The 19,388-nt window shown below is 47.7% G+C and overlaps 1 protein-coding gene across 1 annotated transcript; it reads left to right on the top strand.

The window, feature by feature from the left end:
• Positions 1-420: 420 nt before the first annotated feature.
• On the top strand, positions 421-3,815 carry C9H11orf91 (chromosome 9 C11orf91 homolog). Its single transcript, XM_024930660.4, has 2 exons — positions 421-1,366; positions 3,071-3,815. The coding sequence occupies exons 1-2, from the start codon at positions 871-873 to the stop codon at positions 3,154-3,156; spliced, it is 582 nt and encodes a 193-aa protein (XP_024786428.2). The 5' UTR covers positions 421-870; the 3' UTR covers positions 3,157-3,815.
• Positions 3,816-19,388: the final 15,573 nt, after the last annotated feature.

The following is a 19,388-nucleotide window of genomic DNA, read 5'->3' as shown; positions in this document are numbered from 1 at the left end:
CTCAGTCTATGGCTAATACAGATTACTCACATAAATGAGCTGTCATGTCCTTTGGACAAAATGTCCAAATCGCTCATAAGCAATGGGTGAAGTATTTGAGGTAGGGCGGACAGGATTTCCTTTTGGTGGTTAGCTCGTTGCCTGTTAGCTCCTGGTGGTATCTGTGTTTGGAAGAGAACTAAACTGCATTTCACTGAAAACACTCCTTCAGATCTATTACAAACCAGATGAGGATCCCCTTTTCTAGAATCTTCCTCAACACTGCTAACGTTTGGCAGATACATGGGTTGGCTCTAATGGCCATTCCCAATCAATCCTCTTCTCCTTTGTCTGCCTCCCACAGTAGTGGATGAAAAATCAGACACTGATTTTCTCAGACTTCTTTGCTGTGAGCGCGGCCAGTGAGGCAATGAGGTAAGTCTGCTGGTGCAGGGGCCAGGTTTCTAGGAAATACTTTTCTCCCTCATGGGAGAAAGAGAGGAAGCCTGAAGTAAGCCTTCTTCCGCAGCCCTGGCCCGCTGCCTGTTCTGGATGAGGGTATGCTGGGATATGACAACGGAAGCCAGCGGGGTCGCAGAGCAAGAGCGAGGCGGTGGGCGGAGTCGAGGGACGGGAGGCGAGGCGAGGCGAGCCAGGGGGCGTGGCTTTCTAACTGCGGGGCGCGGCCAGCCGCCGGTGGGCGGGGCCACGTTCCGGGACGTGGTCGTCCGGGCTTTGGAACCCCGCCTGTTAGGGGCGGGGCTGAGGCGAAAGGGTGGGGCCGCGCTCCATCGGGGCGGGGCTTGTGGAACCTCGAAACCCCGGCGACTCGGGGCCTGAGCGCGCGTCTCCCGGCGCGGGGTTCCTCCCACGCAGACCCTCATTCAAACGATGCCAAAGGGGCGGCGCGGCAGCCACAGCCCCACCATGAGCCAGCGGTCGGCTCCGCCCCTCTATTTCCCGTCCCTGTACGACCGCGGCATCTCCTCGTCCCCGCTCAGCGACTTCAACATCTGGAAGAAGCTCTTCGTGCCGCTGAAGGCGGGCGGGGCGCCAGTGGGCGGGGCGGCGGGGGCCCGGTCCCTGTCCCAGGCGCTCCCCGCCCCGGCGCCCCCGCCCCCGCCACCACCCGGCCTGGGTCCCTCCGGCGAGCGCCCCTGGCCCTCGCCCTGGCCCTCCGGCCTGGCCTCCATCCCCTACGAGCCTCTGCGCTTCTTCTACTCGCCGCCGCCGGGGCCTGAGGTGGCTGCCTCGCCCCTGGTCCCCTGCCCCTCGACCCCCAGGCTCGCCTCTGCCTCCCACCCGGAGGAGCTCTGCGAGCTGGAGATCCGGATTAAGGAGCTGGAGTTGCTCACCATCACTGGGGACGGCTTCGACTCCCAGAGCTGTGCGTGACCTCGCCAGGGCCACCGAGCCCAGCCTTAGCCTGCCCTAGCTCCCTCCTTGGCTCCGTGCCCCGACCCGAAATGTAGCCTGGTTTGACTCCAGCCCCCAGTAGTCCCAGATCCAAAATCTATCCCCTAGCACCCAGACTCCCTTATCCTGGACTTCAACCGACTCCTCCCCCCACCACAGATCTGAACTTCATGAGCCTCTTAGTCCCAAACGCCATCCTCCCTCCATCCTAAACCCTTTGGGTCATCTGGACTCTGAGCCTCCACACCTGGAACTCCATCCGCCACCACCCCGTCCTGAACTTGAATCCTCCTGCACAGTCATCCTCCTACCCTGTACTCTGGAGCTCCACCCACCACAGACAGTCCCTAAGCTTTAATGTTCGGTCTTAAACCGGGGCTCTGCATGGGGGAAGGTGAAGTAGGTGACTGTCAGTTGTCTGTAGGGGGAGGTGGGAGTTGTGCAAGAACCACAAGGCCCAAGGCCGTTTCCAGGGCAGCTTTGGGACACTCCACTTCTCAGTGCTGGGGGGCAGCCCCCCTGGGATTCTGTGGCCTTGGCGCCGGTAGTTCTCTCACCGGGATCCTGGGCCGATATCTGGTCTTAGGTCTGAAGCCTTAGGGCTCTGGACCACGTGTGCTGATGCGGGCAGGATCCCTTAGCCTACGAGCTGAATGACTCCTCCCTGTTGGAGGGTAAAGTTGTTAAATGCATTGTACTCCAAGAAGGACCTATTGCAAAGTAGAACTTTCAGTAGCGGTAGGTTGTCCTGCAGACTTTGTCTTTCCCATCACTTGTTTTGGCTAAGGCTTGTCCTTGACCACTGGAGAAGGGTAGATAGTTCTAAAAAGATCATTCCAACTATTGTATATAACGGCTTAAGTTGGCTTCCCCTGCCACACAGAGAAGGGAAGTATGAAATAACCTAAATGCTTAGGTCCGTGTGGCCATGGAAATGGTCTTCAGTTCAGCACCCTTTCTCATAGCCATGGAAGCAAGACAGTCCCTAGAAAAACTGGGCTTTGCTAAGTCCTGGATTTCTTAACTATGAATACATACATAATACTATGTATTCATAGTTAAGAAATCTTAACCGAATACATAGTTAAGAAATCCAGGGGCCGGGTGTGGTTGCTGGCACCTGTAATCTTAGCACTTTGGGGGGGGCAATGCGGGCGGATCATTTGAGGTCAGGAGCCTGACCAACAAGAGGATCATTGAGGACCAGCCTGAGCAACATGGTAAAACCCTGTCTCTACTAAAATACAAAAATGAGCCGGGCTTGGTGGCACGCATCTGTAATCTCATCTACTCGGGAGGATGAGGCAGGAGAATCACTTGAACCCAGGAGGCCGAGGTTGCAGTAAGCCAAGATTGTGCCACTGTACTCCAACCTGGGTGAAAGAGTGAGACTCCCTCTCAAAAAAAAAAAAAAAAAATTAGAAGAAGAAATCCAGGACTTAGCAACTCTGACTGTAAAAACACATGTAACTGGATGTGTTGCATGTACAGTCAGAACCAGTTACATGTTTTTACAGTCAGAGTTTTCAGTTTTTTGTTTTTTTCTCTCCCATCTTGGATCACAAATGGAGTTTTAGGTTCGAGGAAGCACAGTTGCTTCCCAAGAGTTTGCTTTGGAAGTGTTAGGAAAAGCCCTTATCTCTATTACGGCTAAGTTTGTTTTGCTCTCCCGCAGACACATTCCTGAAGGCGCTAAAAGACGAAAAGTTACAAGGACTGAAGACCAAGCAACCCGGAAAGAAGTCGGCCTCTCTCTCCTGAGGAGCTGCCCACCAGAGCTTGGGCAGCCACCTCCTTAGGTGTTAGTGCTTAGATAATGTGTCCCATTTGTTGTCATTTCAAAGATGGTTATTTTCTGTTCTGTATTTACCGCTGTTGTTGTTGCTACCAGCATGTACTTCACATACAGTGCCCGCTTTGTGTGGTAAATCTCATGGTCTCTCTCCTCTCTATGTGCTGCTGAGGGAGCTCTCTCATGGTGTCTAGAAGCTGCTGTCCAGCCAGCATTCAAGGTCTCCCGAGACCAGGGAGGGAACCCCCAACACTACCACAGTCATGCAAACCAGAACAACAGATTATCAGGAAGGAATCGGGAGAAACCAAGGGCAATATATATATTGGTTCTACTGCTGTGTCTCTGCTCAGAAAGGTTCTTTGAGGACTGGAATAGTGGGGGTTTGGTGTGTGGTTTGTTTTTTTTCCCAAACATATTTACTCCTTGGAAGTGTTTGGTGTTTTCATTTTTTTTTTTAATGTTTTTTGGACCACAAACTCTCTGATAATCTTATCAAAGCCCTGGCCCTTCCTAGAAATTCATATATTCAAGAAATATTTATTGAGTGCTTATTTTGTGCCTAGGCACTTGGGATTGGGGATGGGGGAGAGACAGACAATAAATATTATAAATAAGTAAATCATAATATGGTATCATAGAAGATGACATGCTAAGGGGGAAAAAAAGCAGAGTAAGGATTGCCAGGGTGGGTCAGAGGAAGGCAGGGCAGAATTTCACATGGAGTTTCTTGAAGAGGTATTATTTAAACAAGGTCTGAAGGAGGTTGAGGGTCATAGCCATGTGACACCCTAGGGAATGTTCCAGGCAGAAGGGCCAGTGCAAAGCCTGCTCCAAAGATGGGAGCATGGCAGCATTTTTGAGAACCAGCAAACAGTCCAGATGGCTGGAGCAGGAGGAGTGAGGGGAGAGTGGTAGGGGTGAATACACAGGGGGCCCATTTGTATAGAGCCTTATAGTCACGGTAAGGACTCTGGGCTTTACTCCAAGTGGGACAGAGTCATTAGACACCCTTCTGGGGAGTGACAGGATCTGACTTGTGCTGCTGTGATATGAATAGACTACCGGGGTGCAAGCAAGGAGGCAGGGAGAGCAGTCAGGAGGCTGTAGTAATTAATATTCCAGCTAAAAAGACCATGCTGAGCCCGGCGTGGTGGTGCACACCTGTAGTCCCAGCTACTCAGGAGGCTGGGGTGGGAAGGATCGCTTGACCCCAGGTGTTCAAAGTTACAGTGAGCTATGACCATGCCACTGGCATGCCAGCTTGGGCAACAGAGCAAGACCCTGTCTCTAAAAATTAACCAAGTAAAAGATCATGCGGGTAGCAGTGGGTGTGGTGAGAAGTATCAGGCAATTGAAGCACAGAGTGGTAATCTAAGATAGGAGAACACAGGTGGAACAGGTTTTGGCGAGAAGGAGAAGCACAGATGGAACAGCTTTTGGGGAGACAATCAGCAGTTTTATTTGGGATATGTGAAGTTTTTGGTGTCTGGTAGACCTCCTGGTGGAGAAGCTGTGTAGCAGGGGCCCATATAAGCCTGGAGTTCAGGAGAAAGCCTGGGCTGGAGGTACACGTTGGGGAGTTGCTGACAGTTAGGTTTATTTAAAAAACGAAGTCAAATGAAATCACTGAGGGAGTGAGGGTAGGGAGAAAGAGAACCAAATATTGAGGGTGGAGGCACTCTCACTTAAGAAGATGGGGAAAACAGGAGGAACCTGCAAAGGAGAATGAAAAGGAGTGGAGTCAGGTGTCTCGGCAGCCAAAGGAGGAAGTGGTCGCCTCTGACAGACAGTGCCGACAGGCCAAGTAAGGTGAGCCTGAGAATTTGCCCTTGGATTTTGCCGCATGTTAGTACTGATCTTGCCAGAGCAGTTTTGGTTGAGTGATAGGGGTAATGCCTGACTGGGGTGGTATTAAAAGTGAATGAAAGGGGATGATTTGGAGACAATGGGTGTAGCTCACTCTTTAGAGGAGTTAAGCTGCAGAAGATCACAGAGAATGAGAGCAGTAGCTGGTAGGGCAAGTGGGGATAAGAGAAGGTTTTTATTAAGATGGGAGAAATAACCATGGCCTGAGAGAAATGACCCAATAGAGAGAGAAAAAGTGATGATGTAGAAGAGATCTGGGAAATTGCTGGAATCGTGTCCTTGAGTGGTCAAGAGAGGTGGTGTCTTAGTCTGTTTTGTGCTGCTGTAACTCCACAGACTGGAGTATCTATAAAGAACAGAAATTTATTCTCACAGTTCTGGAGGCAAGTAAGGTGGAGATTAAAGCACCAACAGTTTGGATCGTGATGTCTCTGCTTCCAAGATGACGCCTTGAATGCTATGTCTTCCAGAGGGGAGGAACAGTTAGCTCTGTCTTCTCATGGCAGAAGAGCAGGAGAGAAGAGGGAACCCACTCCAGCAAGCAATTTTTTTTTTTTTTTTGAGATGGAGTCTCGGTCTGTCGCCCAGGCTGGAGTGCAGTGGCGCAATCTCGGCTCACTGCAAGCTCACGCTTTTAATAGCGACATGAATTTATTCATAAGGGCTCTGCCTAGATTCTAAACACCTCTTCTTAGGTCTCTCCTCCCAGTACTATTACACTGAGGATTAAGTTCCCAACACATGCATTTTGGAGGGGACAAAAACATTCAAACCACAGCAGGGGGGATCTAGTTTACAGTAAAGAGATTGGCTTTTGAGGGGAGACGAGATGGCTCATTTGTAGTAACAGGAGTTACATCTGTGGCATGGGGGTGCAGATGCCGGTAGATGGGTAAACGGGGAGGTGGGAACCCTAGAAGTTGCGTACACATGCACAAAAGTTTGTCCAGCTACCTCTATCTTGAGGACACAGAGGCACATGCCTACAAGGCCAGGCTGGAAACCTGGAACTGCGGCCAGGAAGCCAGGTGGAAACTGGCAAGCCACAGAGCTCGTGCCCCCACTACAGGGGCAGCGGACACCCAGCTCCAGCTTGTTGTTGCCAGGGCAGCAGTGTGAGCACAGGGCCAGGTGAAAGCTGCTGGTTTCTAAATCTTAACAATGAATTCAAATGTTTCCAAAACACTAGGCAGGCCAAGTAAAATAAAGGTGGAAAGTCCCCCAGACATGTTAACCTCTGCTTTACACACAGAAACCCTCCTACTCCAGGCAGACATTCCAGGCCCTTCTGGGATCCAGATATTGATTCCAGGGATCAATATCTCCCCAGGAAGAAGCCAGATTTGAGCCCTAGGCTGGTTGCTACCAGAGAAGCTCCTTTGTTCTCCCAGAAAACTTCAGGCTGGCCAGGCCAGAGGGCAGTGAAGGGCGCGGGGTGGGGGTGGAGAATCTTAATAAGAATAAATGGGAACAAACCAGGCATCAGGAAAACCAAGTGCAGAGCTCAGATGGAGACAGAGATGTCTGGCATGGCCTTGTTTCTTTCCCCAGAGTCCCAATAGCCCTCCCTAGGCCATATTCCTTAAAAGTGCCCACCTGCTAAGTGCAAACCATGTGCTGGGCACTAAGGGAGTCGGTGGAGTTGAATAATTTAATTCTCACTGCCAGCTGGTGAAACAGATACTGTTCTTGGCATGTTTTACAAATGAGGAAGCAGAGGCTCAGAGAGGGAAAGTGGCTTACCCACAGTCACATGGCTAGGATGTTGCAGGGTTGGGTTTAGAACTCAGGTCTATCAAGGCTACCCCAACCTCTCCTTCCACAGTGAGGTGCCAATACAGGAGAAGCTTGAGGTGAGCCATAAAAAAGAAGCATCCAGCATTTCTTCCAGGAACTCTCATCCCCTTGCAGCCATCAGGTGTCCTCTTGACGCCCTTAAAATGGTGGGTGGCAGGGCAGACCATTGGGGATGATGACGCAACACTTGCTTGGCCCTGACCCCTCGGTGCTCACACACACACCTGTGGGTGGAGGGGGCGGGGAACACCTGCAGTAGGTACGGTCTCCTGTCCTGAATCCCCTGTGGCAGCTGAGACCAAGTCTTCTGGAGATGGCTGCACCAGGCTGCCACCACTAGACACTATTCACATCAACCGACAACTTTCTCATTTCCTGCAGACCCAAACCAGAGAAGATACATAGGTTCATATCTCAAGTACTAACTCCCATCTGCACTTGGGAGCTCTTGTGGAGAACTGGAGACCTTAATTGGGCTCAATGGAAACCAGTACCATCATGGGGGTACGGGGGCCCATGTGCCATTCCTGTGGTACAAATCCTTTTAATCCAGGTTTAGCTTCTGGGTCTCCAGTTATAGAGAGAAAAATCTGGGAAAGAACAAAGAAGAGTTCACAATACAGTAAGGGAAATATAATCAAAATAGTTTCACTTACGATGAATAAGTTCTGGAGCTCTACCTGCAGCATGATGAATATAGTTAATAATTGTTGCATACTTTTAAAAAGCAATGTAATAAAAGTCATCAACACTTACTGGCAGTTTGTAGGTATCACATATTATATTAGGTTTTTTACATGGACCATCTCACTCCATCCTTAAAATGACCTTTCGAGGTGGGGACTGCTGTCCTCATTTTACAGGTGACTAACATGGAGGCACAAAGAGGTAAAGTAATGTGAGTCTGGTATTGCAGCTAGTAAATAGGAGAGGTAGAATTCAAACTCAGGGCTGACTCCAGAGCTTGTGTTCTGGTCCGCTGGGCCCACAAAGCCTCCTGTGAGCATAATGAACAGAGCAGTGTGGGGAGTACAGAGGGAGGTCCACCAGGTTCCTGAAGGAAATGCATGGAACACCCAAATTGGCTAATTTGAAGAGCATTTAATAAAGGGATTATGCTATAAACTGAATGTCTGTGTCCTTCCAAAATTCATATGTTGAAACCTAATCCCCTGTGCAATAGTATTAGGAGGTGGGATGTTTGAGAGGTGATTAGGTTATGAGGGTGGAGGGTGGAATGAGATTATTGCCTTTATAAAAGAGGCCCAGCAAGCTTATTCACCACTCCTACCTTCTATGAACTAGGAAGCTGGCCCTTACCAGCCACCGAATCTGCTGGCATATTGATCTCGGACTTCCCAGCATCCAGAACTATGAGAAATTTCTATTGTTTGGACACCACCCCGTCTATGGTATTTTGTTATATCAGTCTGAATGGACTAAGACAGAGTGTTTACAAAGGTGCAGGCAGGGAATGCGGATTATCACCCAAGCTGTTGCTAACCCTAGGCGGGTAGGTGTGAGAGGAGGGAGTGGTTGCCAGAACCTGAGAACAGACAGGGCTGTGTGGAAAGGGTCCTTCATAAGTGTGACCCTTGTCTAGGGCCACAGGTAGCCCACAGTGACCCTGCAGAGGGGGAGCCCCTGCAGGGAGGGAGCCCCTGCAAGAGACAGATGGGGAGGACAGTGAGGTCAGGGTCTTCCAATACATGTAAATACTGGTAGGGGGTGGTTTTGGTGTTGGCTAGGTTGCTTCCCACAACTTGGCAAGAGAGAATGGGGTTGGTAGTTTGGTAGTATTACAGCCAAGGTCCCAGAAATGCCCACACTCAGGCCTGCCACCTCCCCACTCACCCCATGGCTTGGACTAACTTTGGGCACAGGTCCTGTTATCGTCAGTTGGTGGGATGTAATTGTCATGTAATTGACAGCCCCTCAGAACAAAATGAAACAAAAGAGGCTGTTCCTCAAAGAAAAGGGCGCTTGGCAGAGGAAAGCAATAGAGAGCTTGATTGAGAGAACACCACATGCAAAGAATAATAGATAAATGCAGTGGTGTGCCGGAGCCAGTTTCTATGGGCTCACGAGAACTAATTGCCAAATTTTCAGGAATGTTATGAGCTGGTTATTAAATACAACCATTATTAAAAATTAAACCATATCAACTTTTAATTAAATCATATTTAAGACGAAGGTAACAAATATTCACAATTCATCACTTCCTAATTATTTTGCTACAGTTTTCTATCATCTGTATTCCTGAGCTCATTTATGCCTATTGTGTCTGTGTGGTCGAAATACTACATAATGGTGTGCTAATGTGCATATCTTCTGAATGATGTCATGTGGGGTTTTTTTAAATTGGCCACGGGGAGTGTATTTACAACAAGGAAATTGGCAAATGTACAAATCAGGGTTGGCTCCCTCAGACCTCCACTGAGAAGAGCTGGTTGAAAAGAGTTTACCAGCACACCACCAGCTACATGAAAAACAAAAGCACCGCTTTATTTGTAGCTGAGCTAGAAGGAAAGCTGTTTTGGAGCATTCAAAGCTGGGATGATGGTATAAATGAAGCTCGCTGCTTCCTCTGGCTTGATTTGCCCACTAAGTGCCAGACAGGAAAGAGACAGACAAGAGCCTGATTCACCCGTCCATGGAGGCAGGCTTGTCCTGGGTCTGACTATTGCATGAACTCAGGGAAGAAGGAAAGCCCAACGTGCTGACTTTATTTATTTTTTCTTTTTAATGCTTTTTAGAGACAGAGTCTTGTTCTGTTGCCCAGGCTGGAGTGCAGTGGTGTGATCTTAGCTCATTGCAGTCTCGAACTCCTGGGCTCAAGTGATCCTCCCACCTCAGCCTCCCAAGTCTTTGGCTAATTTTTAAATTCTTTTGTAGAGGCGGGGGTCTCACTTTGTCTCACCACCAGGCTGGTTTTTGTACTTCTGGGCTCAAGCAATCCTCCTGCCTTGACGTCCCAAAGCACTAGGATTACAGGTGTGAGCCACTGCACCTGGCCCCCATGTACTGACCTTTAAGATGTAGTAAACCTATCCACTGGGAAAGTGGGGTCAAAGGAATTGTCCTGGACTCTGGCCAATCGGATCAATTAGTGGTCTTTACTTTCAAGAAACTAGGGTAGAGGGAAAGCTGAGGTAGAGGCCTGTAGATGGAGGCTGAAGGCCTTCTGCAGTGCTGACTGTTTGGGCAAGATGAAGCATGAAACCTGATAGAACAGATAACCAGCTCTTTATATCATGATCCTTTCATCATAAGCTTATTACTCCTGAGAGAAATATAGACTTCAAGTGTGATGGGAAGACCTCCTGCTACCTTATCCAAGTCACCTGTGCCCACCCTCTGTGCCAAAGCGGTCAGGCAGGGTTCAGTGGAAGTCAGCTGGGAACAGAAGGAAGAGACATTTAATTACTGCTTTACGGCTTTTGGTCTCACTGGAGGTAAATACCTTGTTGGTGCCTCAGGGAATATTGGCCTTTTCCTTTGAACTGTGTCCTGATTCTGACATTAACCAGATCTGCAACCTTGGGAAAGTTACCCAGCCTCTCACAGCCTCTTTCCACATCAGGCAAATGGAGACGCTGCTTTCACAGGATGGGGGCTGGGAGTGGGGACAACAACAAAAAATGACAGATGTGAAACTGCCCCAAACTGGGAATCATTTTAATATTATTTTCCTGTTTGTGTAGTACACAGCCCTCATTGTTGAGTCACTGGTGCTGGAAGTGGTGGTGGCCACGAGATGTGAGCTGGAGGGAGGCCCGGTCCACAGGGAGGGAGAAGCATTCAATGCGCAGGCCCTGGAGCTCAGCCCCATAAGCAGCGACAAAGGGGGTGAATGTGGCTGGGAAGCAGTTTGGGGAAGAGGGGTTTGTTTTCTAGAGGGAGCCAACCACATTCCTCCCAGGCAGTATCACATGGCCCACATCCGACAGACAAGGCCAAGGGCATGGCCTCTCTGTAGGCAGTCCCCAAAAGGAAGGGTGGATGGTCACCACCCAATCCTGTCATTCTGTCCACACCAGCGCATGAGCATATCCGAGAACATATCTGTGCCGCAGCTGCCATGAAAGTGACTAAATAGTAATAACTTGCCTTTGTCAGACTTCCCACCTAGCAGAAGTTTTGTGATTCATGAGGACATCCTGTTTCTGAGTAAAGAATCTTATCGTGATTTCCTTAAACTGTTGGCATAGTGGTTAATGCATGCCTGACATGGAAAAGGATGCTGATTTGCTTCTGAATCATGAAGTTTTGCTGATTTGTTTCTGAATCATGAAACTTTGCTGTCTTGCCCGTAGACATTTTAGCCTGTAGGTTGTCATCTGTAGCCAGTGACTAATCTCTCTATTATACCTTCCAATAACAAAAAGACAACTCTTTGTATGAAGAGTCCTCCTCCCCTCTTCTAAACCTTCCCATAAAAGCTTTCTAACTTGTAACAGACTCTAGGACACTCCCAGCTTTGTTGGTGTGTCTTCCTGGGTCGATCCTCACATTTGGCTTCCAATAAACATTTATCAAGTTATTTCTGGTGAAACAGCTGTAATTTCAATCGACAATAGGAATCCAGAAAATCTATGATGCAAAGCTGAAGTATCACCTATTCCAGGTGCTCTTTGGTTTTGGGGGGAAACAGGCCACTCAAACTGACTTACTTGAGTAAAGAGAGTGACTGGCAATGGGCTTCTTGGATTACAAGCAATAGAAACTAAACTAAGGGAAATTTAAAAAGGCATCATCTGAACAAGGAAAGCAAAGGAATGAGGTGCTGCCACTGGACAACTCAGCTCCAACTACCAGTTCTTAGAAAATGTGATTGGCCCAGCTTGGGCTACGTTTCCATCTCTGTCCATGTTGTGGAGGAGGTGGCCAGGGTCCTGTGGTTGCATCCCCACCAGAACCACTTGGAACTGTGGAGCAGCTGCTTCCCAAAAGAAGGACCCTGGCTGCCAAAGATACATGGCTCCCTCATGGGCCTCGCGCAATTGGCACCAGGGCCTGGAAGCCACCAGGAGCCCAGGCAGCTCCCCTCCCATCTCTTTTTCACTGCATCCTCCTGCCTTTTGCAGTCAGCTTCCTTCCAACTTGGCTCCCAGGGTACTCACAAGAGTGGCATCAGGCTCCAAGTACACATGATCGCAAGCAGGCTGCTCTCCATCTCTCATATTTTCTCTCCAAGAAATGGTAGTTGGAGCTGAGTTGTCCAGTGGCAACACCTCATTCCTTTCCTTCTAAATGTTCGGACGACGCCTTTCTTAGTTTCCCTTAGTTTAGTTTCTGTTGCTCATTATCAAAGACGCCCATTGCCAGTCACTCTCTTTACTTAAGCCAGGAGGAATGGCAGGGTGTGGCTAAGTATGCCCAGTTTATTCTTCCCCAAATTATGAATCACAAGTCCCCATCAATCACTGGGCATTGGGCGGGTAAAGAGGCAGGAAGAGGCCAGGACTCCCGTACTGCTCTTGGAAGGAAGCTGAAGGGAAGTGCTCCTCTCCCAACAGCATGGATGTCACTTCCTCCAGGAAGCCTTCCCTGATTCCAATCCCCAGTCTGGGCTATGTGTCCCTTCTCTGAGCTCCCTTTGTACTCTGGGCATCCCCTTTCCTGGGACTTACTACCTGGATTATAATAGCCCATCAGTATGTCTCCCTAGCTCGACTACGATCTTCTTAAGGGTAGGGCCTGTGTTGTCATCATCGTCATCCTGAGCACACAGTTTTGCACAAAGTGGACCCTCCATGTGCTTAAGGAGCACATTGCTGGCTGTGGATAGAAGGGGAAATGCAGTCTCAGCCTTATGGTTTGACTTATGGTGGAAACGTCAATTGCATAAAATGATAAGAAAGGATGATCTAGATGCAATATCCTGGGACTCATCTGGGCCAAGTGCCTTTATGACAGGCTTGGGGATGGGGTCAAGATGTACCTTGAGTTCTTTACCAAGATTCAGAGACAGGCCTAAGACAGCTCTTTTTATCTGAGAAGTGGTATATAATTGCTGGATCTGGGGTCAGACTGCCTGGGTTGAAATCCCAGCACACACCAGCTGTGTGACTTTGGACAAACTGCTTAACCTTTGTGTCTTTGTTTCCTCATTTATAAAATGAGGAGATTATAGAGTACCCCCACTTCATAGGTTGCTATAAGGTTGAAGTAAGTTAATATGTATGAAGTACTCAGAGCAATGCATAGTCCAAAGCCAGTACTCAATAGATGTTAATTATTCCATCTACTCATTCACAGAGTCAGCCAGGATTATCACTGTCATTTCAGAGTTTACCTGAATCCGGTACAAACATTCTGTAACTCTGAAAACAATGCATATAAACTAAGCCTGTGTTCATTTACTCCTTTGTTTACTCATTTATTCATCCAATTGTTCTTTCAAAAAAAAATAGATTCTTAACTCTCTAGGCCCTTTTTCTCATCTGGAAAAGGCGCGCAATAATTCCCCCAGCCTGGGGTTGTTGCCAGTTACCTGAGATATGTATGTAAACTGCTCAGCTCATGATGTGACAAACAGCTAATGCTCACCATCATCTTTGCCTCTTTGGGTTCACTGGGCAATTTGCAACAAGGTTTCTGGTCATTAACACAAAATCCCCACATTTCTCTTATAGTGGGATCCACCAGGTGGCAGCATGGATTTAGACATGGGATGAAACGGTCTCCCCTTTCTAGTCCTCTCACATCCAGGGCTGACATTTATTAGCCTGTTCATTATAAACTAGGGGAAAAATCCAATTTAGAAACCTTTTGGGAGGAGGAGACACTGCAGCCATTGAAGGCTTTCATTGCAAAAATAAACAGGTGCAGCACCTGGCCTTTCCCAGAGGCCTGCAGGTGGCTGTCTGCTGAGAGCCACATCTTACTCACCCAGGGAAAATCTGCTCTTTGTAGAACTGGTTTCAAGATGAAAAGTTCAGTTCACATGAACAAGAGAAGCTGGGCTGAACTCATTGACTCTTACTATGTGTATTGGTCTGCTCGGGCTGCTATAACAAAATGCCACAGACTGGGTGGCTTAAAAAACAGACATTCATTTCTCACTGTTCTGGAAGCTGGGAAGTCCAAGATTAACCTGCTGGCTGATTTGGTTCCTGTTGAGGACTCTTTCTGGCTTGGAGATGGCTACCTTCTTCATGAGTCCTCATATGGCAAAGAGAGAGCTCTGGTGTCTCTTTCTCTTCTTATAAGGGCACTAATCCCATGATGAAGGCCCCACCCTCATGACCTCATTTAAACATAATTCTCTGTCTAAGGTTTCTGTCTCCAAATCCCATCACTTTGGGGGTTAGGGCTTCAGTATATGAATTTAGCGGGGGACACAATTCAGTTCATAGCATTATCTACAATGTATTTCTAGTTTTTGTGTACTCTTCTGTTTGTCTACTCTTCTGTTTGTCTACCTAGTTCCTATTATTCAGACATATATCTATTTATATAGACTATTGTTTATCTTTTTATTGTCTGTCGTTATTACTAGCCATTAATGTTGGGATGATCTTAATCAGCACTGTCCAATAGAAGTTTCTGAAATGGCAGAAATGTTCTATATCAATGCCATTTACTATGGTGACCATCAGACACATGTAGCTATTGAGTTTTAACATGTGGCTAGTGCAACTGGGAAAGTGAATTTTAAACTTTATTTCACTTTAGTTATTTACATTTAAGTTGAAATAGGCACATGGCTATTAGTAACTACCATAGTGGACAGCTCAGATCTGAATAGAAGAATATATCTGCAGTTTCCCCTCTTAATTGATTAGATTGTGTTGAGTCTGGGAAGAGGGAATATTTGGGATTTCATGCAGGCTTGGTTTCCAGAGTTAACTGTTGTGGGGGCAGGCAAAATGGCACATCTTTATAAATGAAGAAATAGGCTCAGGGAAATGAAGTCACTGCTGAAGCTGACACAGTGGGTCAATGGCTGAGCCTATTCCCTCCCTGCAAGGCTCCAGCTGGCAGCTTCTTCTTCTGTGCAGTCCTCCAGGAATCCAGGCCCCTTCTTCTCTCTCTTGGAGGTGACTTAGGAAGAGTCACTGGACAATCAGAATAGGCCCACTTGTCCAGTGTGTGGCATGTGAGTATGCGTGTTTGGGTGTATGCATGCGTGCATATGAGCAGGCTCTTGGCAGAGATTGTGTAAGCTGCTACACAGAAACAAGGATGATGTGCAAATATGAATTGTCCACTGCGCCCTCCCCCATCCAGTCCATAATAACTGTTTGTTTTAGGTGCATTTCAGGGACTGATGTCATTTTATAGTCTGTTTAATGCAACCATTCTAACGGGCCCGTTAGAGCACTGGAAAAGGTGTGGTGGTGTCTGAGCACAGAAGAGTCCAGTCAGGGGGTGAGAGACACCCTTGGAGCTTCTCCCAAGCCCTGCCAGCTAGCAATTGCCAGCTACTGAGGAATCGCCAAGTGCCAGGCCCTGGGCTCAGCACCCTACATACAGCATCTCATCAATATTTACATCCCAACACATGAGGAAAATGGCCCCAGCCCCCATTTTATAGAGGCGTCGAGAGGCATCTAGCTAGGATGTGGCTGAGCCACTCCAAAGCCTGAAGCCTTAAACTCTTGGCTCTTTTCTTCAGTGACTGGCTTCAAACTATTATATTTTCCCTGTTGTCCTTTAGCCCACAGCAGCCAGCTGATACGGAGAATGTTTGTGTGGGCAAACGTCTTAATTGCCAAGGGCATGGACTCCAGAGTGGGGACGGGCAAGTTCCCTCCTGATTTCATCACATGCATCACTTTAACGACGCTGTCCTTGAGCTGGTACAGGAGGAGACTTATGGATTTTCCCCAAATAGAATCTTATTTTCCATGAGCTTACCGTATGATTCTAAGAGTGAGTTCCATGTCAATTTTTTTTTTTTTTTTTGGATAGAGTCTTGCTCCGTGGCCCAGACTACAGTGCAGTGATGCTATCATAGCTCACTGTAGCCTCAGACTCCTGGGCTCAAGTGATCCTCCCTTCTGAATAGCCAGGACTACAGCCACATACCACCATGCCTGGCTGTTGCAATTATTTTTTTTTGTAGAGACAGGATCTCACTATGCTGCCCAGGTTGGTCTTGAACTACTGGCCTCAAGTGATCCTCCTGTCTTGGCCTCTCAACGTGTTGGGATTACAGGTGTGAGCCACCATGCCCAGCCAGAATTCCATGCCACTCTTACAGAGCTGACCGTTCTTGCTGCCAGATCTTTAACCCACCAAGCCCAGATCTTTTCCAGGGTTGCTGGGACCAGGGTATTATACTCCTGGTGAGCTGGTTACTCAGAATGATTCCCAGGCATGATGAGGCTGTAACCAAAAGAGCATGTGGAATCTGCAGCACAGCTCCAGCTGGTTCCAGCTTGTCTCATCATGGCCAGGTGATGAAGGGCTCTTCCTTTCACAGCACCATTCATCTCTCCCTAGGTGTCCTGAGCCCACTGTGCTGGAGGCTGTTGAAAAGGGAGGTTGTCCCTAGCGGATGAGTCAGATGAGGCTGAGTAGAGGAGTCACTCCTTCTGGGTGATCAATGGGTGATGTATTGGCTGTGGTGAGAAAGTGAGTTCTCCTTGCTACAAGTATTCAAACAGAGGCTCCATAAATAACAATAATTCATCATACTTGTTGAGTGCCATGCAGTTGTGAATGGTGCACTCTCTCCTTCCCCTTCTACAGTCACCTCATTGACTGCACATTTCACAGATAAGGCTCAGAGAGGGGACATGAATTGCCCAAAGTAACACAGCTAGAATGTAGTAAAGGCAAGGTTCTAAACTTAGGTCTGGATGATGTCAAATCCCAAGATTGGGATCCCTTTAAAGTGTAATAACAGTGGTCATGACATAGATTCGGAGCTACAGTAAAACCTTATCAGGCCCCAAACTGAAAAGATTTTAGTGCCCTCTTTTCCTATATGTAATTAAAAATGAAAACAATCCTAAACTATGAAGTATTAAAAAAGCACAATAAACTTGTAACCCCCCAGCCCCCATCCCAGGGTAACTATAGTGCCTTTTTCTTTTTCTCTATTAAATTGCATTTAAAAGCTCTCTCTCTTTCCCTGATCTTCTCCTCTCTCTGCTCCACTTCCTCTCATTTTGACTGTCTGTCTGCTTTTCCGAAGCTCTAGTCCTGCTTAATCTCTGACGAGGGGAGTAACATTGTGTACAGAGGTCATGAGGTTTATCCTGTGATGACTGGAGTGTGAAGGACAGAATCTTCACTAGATTCCCTTTCAACTCAGAGTCTGGGATTCTATCAATCACTTCAAAAACAAACAGCAAGATATATCATTTCATCACGTGGCAATGTCTAATATTCTGAGAATATTGTAAACACTTGTTAAAATCTCTTCCTTATGAGGAATGGAGAAAGAGGTATTAAGGGAAAAGACAAACTGTGAACACAAATATCTGCTTACACCTTGGAAGGCGAATTACCAGTGAGACAATGTGCTTTATTTCATATGCAAATGTGGCGAGAAAAACCCAACACAATGCCAACTAAGCTACACAGACTAAGGCAGCAAAGAATGGTATCACTGCAAAGCGCTACTTGGTTCGCCTATTTAGATTTGCTCCATAGAGCACTATATTTGAGAGGATGGATAAAAACCAAAACCCATACATTAATAATCTGGTACATTCTGAATGGCATTTTATTGATATGAGCAATTCAAAATGAGAGTGTTCAGTGTACTGTGGTTTCATTCATAAAGTACATGGTTCCTGAATTTTCATTTGGATTGCATGTGTAGTTCGCAAATTGGTTATTTCTTCTTTACACTTGGGTTCCTGATTTCATTTGGTGGTGACAGCTCTGAAATTGGGGTTTGTAACGCTTGTTGCTTCTTCGCATTGGCAATTTTCTCTCTTCCCCCTGGGGATACTGTGGACATCTTACTAATTGGTTAAAGATAATTGGGAAGGAAAGCTGTGTCACATAATTGGAAGATGCAACAGTAGAGCCTGTCCTTTTCTAGACTTAAACGCTTCCAGAAAGAAGTGGACGTCAGTTTTCATTTGGCTTTTATGAGGAAGAAATGGCACTGAATGAATGGTGAGCCCTTAATAGGTTGGGCTTTGTGTCTCAAGGAACAATCTTCCTTGACTGTGAGCTTTGTGAGGGGCAGGAGCTGTGTCCCATTCACTGAGTCCCTGTCTCCTGGCACAGTGTCTGAAACACAGCAGGTGCTCAGGAAACATCTCCTCAACCTATGAAGGACTGAAGGGATGGCTATGGGGAAGGTTCTATCAGTGCTTCTAGATAGTTCCAGTTTCCAGTTAAATGAAAGATTAATGATTAACAGGATAAAAACCAGCTTTTTTTTTTTTTTTTTTTTTTTTTTTAGAAGGAAGATGGCAGATAGAAGGCAGGACTAACTTGCAGCTCCAGCTTTGACAAATAGAGCAGCATGTGGAGACTCACATCATTAACTTTTGCTCCAGAACTACTGCAGGAATATACCAGGAATGCTGAGCGAATCCATAGACGCTCTGAAGGAAGTGGATTGCTCCTGCAGGACCTGGGAGACAGCCCAAATACTGTGAGTGCCCAAGCCGTGACAGTGGGAAAGGGGAATCATCTGCCCCCAAACACACACCCTCACTGGGGAACCTGAAGGTCTAGATCACAGGAGAAGGACTGAACCTTACCTGGAGCTGAGTTAATTGAGAGAGCTGAGTGAAATACAGGGGTAGAGGAAGCAGCAGGAAAAGCCCTGTGGGCTCTCTGGGTCCCTAAGGAAGCCATTTCTGACTTGTCTCACAGGGGTCCTTAGGGAGGGCTGCCAGAGGAACTGGGAAAAGACCACAGAGAGAAGGAAACCTCCAGGTGAACTCTGTAACAATTCCAACCAAACACGAGGTCTCCTGGCCAGAACTCGAAAGAGGGCATGAATCTGGTGTGTAGACTCCAGAGGTGGGGAGGCATGAAAGCCCTTCTTGTTTTCTCAGCTGGGAGGCTGGTAGCCTGGAGCAAGTTCTCAGCCTTGCTCATCCACTGCCTGGAAACAAGTTCGGTGCTGCTGGGGGAGTGCACAGTGGGAGTGAGACTGGCCTTTTGGGTTGAGTAGGAGCTGGGTGAGGCCTGTAACTGCTGGCTTTCCCCCACTTCCCTGACAACCTGCCTGACGCAGCAGAGGGAGCCATAATCCTCCTGGGAGCATAACTCCATTGACATAGGAATCACACCTCCATCCCCCACAGCAGTGGCAGCAAGCCCCACCCAAGGAGAGTCTGAGCTCAGACATGCCTAGCCTTGCCCTTACCTGATGGTCCTTTCCTACCCGCCCTGGTAGCAGAAGAGAAAGGGCATATTCTTTTAGGAGTTCTAGGGCCCTGCCCACTGCTTGATCCTCCCTCTACTACCACAGCTGATGCTGTCTTGAAAACGCCACTTCCTGGGAGGAGGCCAACCAGCACAAAACTAGTGCATTAAACCACCAAAGCTAAGAACCCTCACAGAGTCCATTTCACCCCCTCTGCCACCTCCACTGGAACAGGTGCTG

Source organism: Pan paniscus, chromosome 9 (assembly GCF_029289425.2).
Source record: "Pan paniscus chromosome 9, NHGRI_mPanPan1-v2.0_pri, whole genome shotgun sequence".
NCBI classification, from domain to species: domain Eukaryota; kingdom Metazoa; phylum Chordata; class Mammalia; order Primates; family Hominidae; genus Pan; species Pan paniscus.
This window is presented reverse-complemented; position numbering and strand designations above follow the sequence as displayed.

Bases quoted from the DNA above. Each gene is read 5' to 3' on its own strand.
- C9H11orf91 (XM_024930660.4), top strand. From the start codon at position 871: ATGCCAAAGGGGCGGCGCGGCAGCCACAGCCCCACCATGAGCCAGCGG. The intron at 1,367-3,070 runs GTGCGTGACCTC...GCTCTCCCGCAG, and splicing joins CGGCTTCGACTCCCAGAGCT to ACACATTCCTGAAGGCGCTA.